At 39.0% G+C, this 10789-nt stretch overlaps 1 protein-coding gene across 1 annotated transcript; it reads right to left on the bottom strand.

Annotated features, from left to right (window-relative positions):
- Positions 1-4353: 4353 nt before the first annotated feature.
- Positions 4354-5517, bottom strand: LOC105996339 (cyclin-dependent kinase 1). Its single transcript, XM_013030389.1, has one exon. The coding sequence runs from the start codon at positions 5431-5433 to the stop codon at positions 4540-4542; it is 894 nt and encodes a 297-aa protein (XP_012885843.1). The 5' UTR covers positions 5434-5517; the 3' UTR covers positions 4354-4539.
- Between the last annotated feature and the right edge of the window lie 5272 nt (positions 5518-10789).

Consider the following 10789-nt stretch of genomic DNA (forward strand, 5'->3'; position numbering starts at 1 on the left):
TTTATGCTGAAATTTCAAGACACCAAGAAATCGGGTGAGAAAATAGCCAATTCCCCAAACAGACCAACATTAACAACCTGATTTTTTTTAAAAAAAAAAAAAAAACTGCTCTTTGCCTTAACCATTGCAAGAAAAGTAACTTTGAAGGGACTAACCCGCTTTTTTGTTCCAATTTTTCATCTCCCATTGTTTTTGCCTATAAAACCAATATCCTTCATAAGATCAGCTAATAAAAATGTGATTCTAGAACCACAAATCAAAGCCAGTTAGAACTTGGAATGTTATAAGATTTTGATAACTCTACTTACGAGGTTATTTAGTTCAATATCATTTTTTCTCTTCCTTTCCTTCCTTCTTTCTTTCTTTTCTTTTCTTTCTATTTTTTATTACCAGGGCTTGAATTCAGGGCTCAAGGACCATGCATCTCACTCAGCTTGTTTTGCTCACCACTGGCACTCTTAAGCCACATCTCCACTCCAGCTTTTTACTGACTAATTAGAAATAGAATCTCTCAGACTTTTCTGTAGGGACTAGCTTCAAAGCTCAGTTCTTCAGATTTCTACCTCTTTAATAGCTACACTTTTATGCATGAATCACTGGTACCTGCCTACTTTTTTCCTATAAACATGCCTAGAAAAGAGCAGATCGAACACAGATTTAGATCCTATTAAGAGAGCAAAGGACATAGGTAGAGGGTAAGTCCTTTAGGCCATCAACATTCTTTATCATTTTGTTTTGATTTGGTTTTGTTGGAGACATAGCCTCCATACCTCAAATTCATAACTCTCCTGAGGCTGAGACAACCTCTCAAGTGCTAGGATCACAAGCATATGACATCACACTAGGGTGGGTCATAATCATTCTAAAGCTGAACTATGTGCTGACAATCCATGTGCTAACAGTACAGCTGAATTCAACTCAACTTTGAAATCAGTACTCAGCAAACCATTAAGTAAAGTGGAATAGCCAAAGTCCTATAAATATTATTATTATTAATTGTAATTGGTAAACGGGTGGCTCACACCTGTAAACATAGCTACTCAGGAGGCTGAAATTCCAGTTCAGACCCAGACCAGGCAGGGTATTGGTGAGACTCTTATCTCCAATTAACTACCAAAAAGGCCAGAAGCAGTGGTAAAGCATATAACAAAAAAGCTAGGGGCAGCACGCAAATTCTAAGTTCAAGCCCCAGTACCAGTACTAGAAAATAAAAAATTCTTATTTAGTATTGATCATATACTCAAGTATACATTATCCCTATAGTTTGAATATCTTGTGTAAATATTCACAGATACGTGATAAATGTTATATAACATTTTTCTCCTTCGTTTGATAGCAATGAACTCCTTCCAGACTACATACCATACACACACACACACACACACACACACACACACACACACACACACCACACATATACAGAGTCACCCCAGACACTTTATCTTCTGGTGTCTTTATCTTGGACTTCCAGCTTCCAAACTGTGTAATATAGATGTGTGCTGTTTATGAAAGCCAACCATTATATGGTATTTTGTTACGGCAACCAAGTGGACTAAAAAAAGTGTGAAAACAGGGACTGGGAAGGTGGCTCAGTGGTAGAGTGCTTGCCTTTCATTCCTGAGGCCCTGGGTTTGAGTCCTCAGTACCACATAAGCAAAAAGAAATAAGCTAGAAGTGGTGCTGTGGCTCAAGTGGTAGAGCCTTGAGCTGAAAAGCTGAGGGACAGTGCCCAGCTGTCCCTCAAAAAAAAAAAAGAGGTCTGGGAAGGTGGCTCAGTGGTAGAGCGCTTGCCTTGCATGCATGAGGCCCTGGGTTCGATTCCTCAGCACCACATAAGCAAAAAGAAAAAAGCCGGAAGTGGCGCTGTGGCTCAAGTGGTAGAGTGCTAGCCTTGAGCTGAAGAGCTGAGGGACAGCACCCAGGCCCAGAGTTCAGGCCCACAACCAGACCAAAAATAAATAAATAAATAAACATTGATCCTTGAGGATTTTTTTGTTTTTACTTTTGTTGTGCCAATGCTGGGGCTTGAACTCAGGGCCTCATAATCTTACTTGGTTGGTTGGTTGTTTTTTTTCCATTCAAAGCTAAAATTCCACCACTTGAGTCATATCTGACTTCTTAAATATTGATCTTAGATATTCATGCTTATAAGATACCAAGTAATATACCTCAATATTATAGTATATTATAGTATACTATATTATAGAATTGAAGGAGATCTGAGGATATGCTGAGGTTTTCTTGCTTTATATGTATAATTGCACACTCTAGACTGCTTATGACAGAACTCTCATAGGATGCATTGATGTTGGCATAAACCCAACTATTTGGTTTGAACTTAAGGTCACTATGGAGAAAGTGCTCAGAGAATCTTAAGTTCGAGTCTCTAAGGCTTAAAGAGAAGATAGCCTGAAATGCTGGAAAATAGGAATATCAAATTCTTGTGGTTCTCTCACTACAAATCCCTAATAAGGAACAATCAAGCAAAGTATCCAAATGAGTCAATGCAACCTCTCACAGAGTTTACTTTTTAAGAAAGTCTGCATGTATGAATGGCCAGTAAAGAAATGTTAGAAGAAGCTGGGCATTGGAGACTCGCACGTGTAATCTTAGCTACTCAGAATGCTGAGATCTGAGGATTGAAGATTGAAGCCAGCCTAGGAAGACAAATCTATGAGACTCTTATCTCCAACTTAACCATCAAAAAACACCAGTCTTGAGCAAGGAAAAACATGAAGCCCTGAGTTCAAATGCTAGTACTAGCACAGAAGAAGGAGGAGGAAAAAGAGGAGGAGAAAGAATATTAGGAGAAATCATTTTACTTGACTACTTTTATCTTTCTATTTGAGACTTAGTGAACCTAGTTATAGATAAGAACAGAACTTCTGCTAATACACATCTTAGTGTAGATATGATCTCTTTTAATTTCCTTTGAAACATGTGCCATAGATTCAAAAAAGGGTTAAACTTACTTCTGGAAGGCCATCATGTTCAATGTCCATATGAATCTGCCAAACATTTTGTTAAATCACATGTTGGGATCCTGCAGATTTAGAATGGAGATTCTTTTTTGTTTTTTGGTCAGTTGTGGGGCCTGAACTCTGGGCCCTCAGCTCTTCAACTCAAGGCTAGTGCTCTACCACTTGAGCCAAGCATCACTTCCAGTTTTCTCTGCTTATGTGGTGCTGAGGAATCGAACCCAGGGCCTCATGCATGCAAGGCAAGCACTCTACCACTGAGCTACATTCCCAGCCCCCTGGAGATTCTTTATTAATAAGGTTTCCAGCCCATGGTGCTGTTTCGACTGTACTATGACTAACAGGCTGTAGACTAACCATATACTAACTCAAAGACTAACCAGAAACAGTCATTGCAGTGGGAGGGTTCTATCTAAACTTTGTCTTATCTCAGTTAGGGTGCTCCAGGGCTTCTTCCTGTTTACCAGCCTGACTGGTGGGTCCATCATTGGAAAGTAAAGTATTTCTAGAAGTCCTTGCTGCCCTTTACTGAAGAAAGAAGAGCATTTGTTCTGGTCTCCTATGCCATGTCCTAACAGAGAGTGCTAGCTCTTTGCCTATGCCTGGACTGCCATTATAGGAGAATGGATGGTTCAAAATGTCACAAAATCATAGAAAAAGGAAGTAAGGAAAGCCAGGAAAAGAAGAACAGGACAGACGTATCTTGGAACTTAAAAGGAATATTTTTTCTATTTCATTAATTATTCATTTTTATTCATTCCAACTAGCTTGCCCTAGTGTGCAATGTAACAAGATAGAATGATCTCACACACAGGACTCATTTTAATAACATGAATTTCTGCGTGGAGTAGTTTAGTATTGTTTGATGTATAAAGTCAGTGCTAATTTATCCTGCTCAGGGCTTAAACTCCTCCAAGGAAATTTTAAATAAAAACATGCTTCAGCCCCAATAAAAATAAAACAAAAAAAAAAGTGTCCCTGAGATCTTATTGCTTGGGGACTTTATGAATTGAAATGGAAATAATATCAGCCTCCCCTTTTGGTAGGCTGACCTCAGCTGTTTTCAACCTTCTGAAGAATAAGACCTTCAGTCTTGGTGCCAATATTCAAAGAAAGTTATCTGAGTTGGACCAACACAGCTGGTAGGCTAGCTCATGATAGAAACTGTACCACCTTAAGAATCAGAACTGAGATAAACCTTTGCTTTGATCTTTACTGGCTATGTGGATTGGAAAATATGTACTAGGTTTCACATATTAAAGATTCTCAAAACATTACTGTTGATTATATTTCCTTTTCTCAAAGGTAAATATGTTAGTCTTCCCTGTTTATGACAAATTATCTGAGAAAAATCAATTTATTTTTTTTTGTACAGAATTGTTATATTTAAATTCATATACAACAATATTTACATTTAAGTTATACTTTTGAAATCAGAAGGTGGAGATACAGCTGAGGTTTTACACAGAGAAGAAACATATATAAGACAAAAATATAGCCAACAGTAAAACACAACTATCCGTCCTCAATATAACGTGGAAAACTTTTTTCTCAGAAAGCTCTACATCTTCTTAATTTGATTGTCCAGATCATCAAAATATGGATGATTCAGTGCCATTTTGCCAGAAATACGTTTGGCTGGATCATAGACTAACATTTTCGAGAGCAAATCCAAGCCATTTTCATCCAAATTTTTGACATGGGAAGCAAGGCTTCCTGGTTTCCACTTGGGAAATGCATTCTTATAGTCCTGTAGAGATTCCACTTCTGGCCACACTTCATTATTAGGAGTACCTAAGGCTCTGAAAATCCTGAAGAGCTGATCGATTTCTGAATCCCCATGGAAAAGAGGCTTCTTAGTTGCCAGCTCTGCAAATATGGTGCCTATACTCCAAATGTCCACTGGAGTAGAGTAACGGGCTGACCCCAGCAATACTTCTGGAGATCTATACCAAAGTGTCACTACCTCATGTGTATATACCCTAATAGGGATTCCAAAAGCTCTGGCAAGGCCAAAGTCAGCCAGCTTGATAGTTCCTTTATCATCAATCAATAGATTTTGAGGTTTTAAATCTCTGTGAAGAACCCTTCTAGAGTGACAAAACACAATCCCCTGAAGGATTTGGTACAAATAACTCTTAACAAGTGAAGAATCCATGAATTGACCAGGTGGGATAGAATCTAAGTATTTCTTGAGATCCATGGAAAGGAATTCAAAGATGAGATATAACCTGGAATCCTGCATAAGCACATCTTGAAGACTGACAATGTTTGGATGACGAAGTTCTTTTAATAGAGAAATTTCCCGAATGGCAGTACTAGGAACCCCTTCCTCTTCACTTTCCAGTCTGATTTTTTTCATAGCTACTATTTGGCCTGTTGTTTTGTGTCTACCCTTATACACAACTCCATAAGTACCTTCTCCAATTTTTTCTATTTTGATATAGTCTTCCATAGTTATTCAATAGGTATAACAGATCCCGGGGCTCGTCCTGCGGCCGCGGCGGCAGCTCCCGGGTCGGCGTGGCTCCCGGGTCGGCTCCACAGGACCAGCTCTGGGGGCCGAGTAGAAAAATCAATTTAAAAGGAAGAAAGTATTATATTAGCTCATGGTTCCATAGGTGTCATTGAATGATGTTTTTTGGCCATATAGCTTTGGGGTTCAGGAAGTGCATGGTAGATGTTTTCCTCTTGGCAGCCAAGAAGCAAAAAGAGAGTCAGAAAGAGACCAGGATCCCAATGTCCCTTCAAAGGCACACTTCCCCAATGACTTAATGTCTTTTCAGTAGGCCCAAATTCTTAAAGGTTCCATCATTTCCTGCTAGTATGATAGACTAACAAGCAAGCCTTTCACGCAGGATTTTCAGGGAATATTTCCAAACCACTGCAATAAAAATGAAGATAAACTGAGCACTGGTGGCTCACATCTGTAATCTTAGCTACTCAGGAGGCTGAGCTCTCAGGATCATGGTTTGAAGCTAGCCCAGGCAGAAAAGTCTGTGAGACTCTTATCTCCAATTAAATCACAGAAAATGTCAGAAGTGGTGCTGTTGCTCAAATGGTAGAGCACTAATCTCGAACAAAAGGAGCTCAGGGACAGCACCCAAGCCTAGAGTTTAAGCCTCAGGACCAGAAGAAAAAAAATGAAGATAATAATGTTCATCTAACAGTTTCAGTGTATGATGATTAAATGAAATAATGTAAATAAAAACATTTAGGGGGAGGCTGGGAAGGTGGCTCAGTGGTAGAGTGTTTGACTTACATGCATGAGGCCCTAGGTTCGATTCCTTAGCACCACATATACAGAAACAGCCAGAAGTGGTGCTGTGGCTCAAGTGGTAGAGTGCTAGCCTTGAGGGATAGCAACCAGGCCCAGAGTTCAAGACCTATGACCAACAAAAACAATAACATTTAGGGGGACTGGGGATATAGCTCAGTAGTAGAGTGTCTAGTTTATGCAAGATCCTGGGTTCAATTGCCAACTCTGAAGAAAAAAAAAAAAGAAAAGAAAAGAAACCCAACAACAACGGCAAAGAAAGGAAGAAGGAAAGAGAGAAAGGAAGGAAGGAAGGAAGGAGAGAGAGAGAAAAGAAAAACTTTTAAACAACCAATGCAAATTTAAATAATATTTTAATATGAATACTTTCTTCTGAGTTTAAATAACCATTAGAGAGGTTTAAAGGGGTGATGTTAGATAGGAGAAAACAACTAAATGACTTCATAAAATTTAGGACCTGAGTCAGTTTACCAAAGCAACTGCATGAAATGACATGGGTGTGCACTACACATGCCCTCTGGTGTCCCCTAGAATTGTGCAATGTTTGCTAGAGAAGGAGTCTGGCAGCCAAGTCTTCTTTGGCTGTTTATCTAGAATTGAATAGAGCAAGGAAGAACAAGGAAATCAAATAACAAGTTTTTGGTATCCTCTCTCTTTCCCTCTCTCTTTGCTTCTCACACGTACTTGTTTTTGTCATATTGATCATGAAGTACACATAAAGGGACAGGTAATTGGAGTGATTTTCTTTTCAATCTTGCATCTATCCTACTGCTTTGAAATAACCCAAACAGCACTTAATTGTCCCTGATCTTCCTGGAGCCTTTTCTTGGGCCCTAATCTAAACTGTCCTCCTCCTTCTGAGAACAATGTGACCAGATGGTCCAGTTTTCTTGAGAAACAATTTATCAAAGTAGATGATTTGCATGTATGGAAACAGAACAATGAACCCCATTGAAACAGGAAAAGGAGAGTGACAGAGGGGTGAAATTGCTTGGAATACGTGGTATACATGTATGGAAATGTCACAATAAAATCTCACTCTAACATAACTAATGTATGCTAATTAAAAAAAAGAATCCATTTATATCCAGTTATGTTTAGGTTCAATCCTTCTGCCATAGCCAGTGTCTCTTTTTCTCCAGATCCTCTTACATGAAAATTCATAGTTGATTGTTTCATTCCCACAGAACTTTCTGTGATGGCTAGTTTACAACTGGAACTCATCCTGCTAGTAATTCCCCACTTCCTTTCATCCTGTACACCCCTTGCCAGATGATCCTTCAAAAATGCTACTTTCATCATGTCATTCCACATGGTAAGCACTTGCAGATGGCATCCAAGACATCAAATTTATCCAAAGCCTAAAATATACTGTCTCTTCTAAAATGTACTGGCCCTTCCTGTAGTCCCAATGCCAAACCATTACCATGCAGAATAGCTCCACGTGACTTTCTAATTTTATAATTCATTAGTCTTCTTTTCTTTTTTTTTTGAGCTTTATTTATTTTTTTATTTTTTTGCCAGTCATGGGGCCAGAACTCTGGGTCTGGGCACTGTCTCTCAGCTCTTCAGCTCAAGGTTAGCGCCCTACCACTTGAGCCACAGCACCACTTCTGGCTTTTTCTGCTTATGTAGTGCTGAGGAATTGAACTCAGGGCCTCATGCATGCAAGGCAAGCACTCTACCACTAAGCCACCTTCCCAGCCCCTCATTACTCCTATTTTCTATATCTGACAGAATTAGTCAGTTATCCAGCTTCTGAACAAACAGGGCCTCTTTTTCTTCTCACCATTTTTCTTTCTATCCTTCAGTAATACTTTAAACACACATGCATTGACTGCACAGTTTAATTGCAATGTTAATACTAAAAATATTAACAATTGGCCTATACAAATAGAATGGCCCATTCCAGCAGCATAGTGCAGAATCCATAAGTTGCTGGATCCTAGGAAGGTAGAGGGGACAAGAGGTGGGTGTTCCTGGTGGCCAGGGCTAGGTATACTGGGATGGAGGCAGGAGAAATCATGCTACTTAGTTACAAAAAGGTTTCATTATTTAGCAACTAGTGTAAACCTCCACACTACACTAGCAAACACCTCAGTTGGGCTTTGCTGATGTATCTCCAGGCTTAAGTTTAAGCTACTATGATGACTCCTCATGGAAGTTTTTAGTACACTGTATCTGTCCCACCTACTAAGTGTATTTGCAGTCTTGCACTGTTCATTGTTTGGAGAAAACTATTAGATTATTCATTCCCCCTAGAGAATGTTAATCCATTTCAAAACAAGATTATACTGTATATTTGTTTCTTCCAAAAAATGACCAATACAATGCCTGTTAATTTTATTGATTGAACTAAGGAATGCCCAAATAGCTGATACATTTTCATTGGAATATGTCTATAAAGATATTCCAGGGCCTGGGAAGGTGGCTCAGTGGTAGAGCGCTTGCCTTGCATGCATGAAGCCCTGGGTTCGATTCCTCAGCACCACATAAGCAAAAAGAAAAAAGCCGGAAATAGTGTTGTGGCTCAAGTGGTAGAGCTCTAGCCTTGAGCTGAAGAGCTGAGGGACTGTGCCCAGGCCCAGAGTTCAGGCCCCACGACCGGACCCAAAAAAAAAAATAAATAAATAATTAAAAATAAATAAATAAATAAATAAAGATTCCAGACAGAATTAGGATTTGATTAGTAAACTGAGTAAGGAAGATCACCCTCACCAAAGTGAATGGGAATCATCCAATCTTTGGAGGACCTAATCAGAACAAAAAGACAAAGGAAGGGTGATTTTTCTCTCTCTAAACTAAGTCATGAATTTCTCCTAACCTTGGACATTAGAGATCCTTATTTAAGGACTTTTGAGCTTGGATTTCTGTGCCTTTACATTTTAAATGATGGAGTATGAGATTTGTCAACCTTCATAATTATGTGAGCTTATCTCTCATAATAAATCTGTGTGTATACATAAACATGTATATATAGACTTTCTCTGAAACACCTTGATTAATATAGTCTTTTTCTAGTGATTATTTACCCTTCATTTCTTACTAGATATTGATTGACTAAATAATCGGGAACAATGCTGGTCACTGGGGCTCATATCTGTAATCCTAGCTACTCAGGAGACTAAGATCTGAAGATGGCAGTTCAAAACCACACAAGTCAGTAAAACCTCTGAAACTCTTATCTCTAAGTAACCACCAGTAATAACAATAAAAATAAAAAGCAGAAGTAGAGCTGTGGCTCAAAGTCGTAGGGCTCTAGCCTTGACCACAAAAGCTCAGGGACAGCTCCCAGGCTCTGAATTTAAGCCTCATGATGGACAAAAATAAAATAAAATAATTAGTAACAATTTATATCATAATACAACCATTCTAAATCACTGAGAGACAGTCCTACTTGAGACTCTGAAGGAAACTAGGAATTCTCTTCCCCAGAAACACCCACAAGTACATAGAGCTCTACATAAAACTTCAATTGTTTCATTTATCCCCTAAGTCATTCAAGACTCTTGGGAGCTCATGAAATCTGGGTTACAGACCTCAGTTTCAATGGAAATTTATGGAGCAAAAACATTTACCTAAGAGTGGACCTTGGTTCCAATATCAGGAAAGCTGATTTTTTTTAACCCTAGAGCATCTTTTCTAAGTAGCTTTTCGATGGCCTCTCCCTGGGAGACAGAAAAGCAGCAAATTTCACCAGTGTCCACTGAGAAGGCTGCACTGCTGACTGAGGGTTTCGACTATGCACAGACATGACCAGTTGCACTGATGGATGTCAAAAAACTAGTGTCAGTAACAGTCTGGAATGGACCCATCTTTTACTGGCTGGCCTAACTCATAAGTACCACCTACCAAAGTGTGGAGTGTATGAATCATGTCTAGCTCAAAGGACAAAAGAACAAATGAAAATGCAAGAACGGCTTTGTCATAGATGGGACTTTTTGCACTAGGCAAACTTGCTAAATAAACTAAAGTGTAGACATGAGATTAAAAAACAGTGAAATCATCACCACCAAATCTCTGCAGAAATGGACTCCCACTGAGTTACACACATGAGTCAAAGAGATGGGACTTTCACCAACTCCCACAGGCAGTTAGTATACCACTTTGTAATAAACTTTTTTTTGGAAGAAAGAAAAAAAAACTTATTTATAAGGGAATTTCCCTGCCATGGTACAAACTTGAAAGTGTAGAAACATTACACTTTCTCATATTTCACTCTGATTGACTTCAGTATTGTGGGGAGGGAGTAGAAAGACTTTTAAATGCTATTCATCTTTGGATTGGTTTCCACTCTCTGCAAGTTCTGGCTGGCATGGAAGTTGAACTATCGGAAAGGCTGTAACCAGAGTGCCAGAGGACTGCCATAGAGAATTCTCTCTGGGCTTGGCTCACACAAAGCTTCACAGAAGGGCACCCCAGAAGAAAATAATAAGAAAAGAAATAGTTCAACACATGTTAATTAAGATTTTAGCCAACTTATTATTTTTCTGGCTATAAACCAAAGTAATATTGCTAGGAGACACACCAAAAA

This window comes from Dipodomys ordii, unplaced genomic scaffold (genome assembly GCF_000151885.1).
Source record: "Dipodomys ordii isolate 6190 unplaced genomic scaffold, Dord_2.0 Scaffold5, whole genome shotgun sequence".
NCBI lineage: Eukaryota > Metazoa > Chordata > Mammalia > Rodentia > Heteromyidae > Dipodomys > Dipodomys ordii.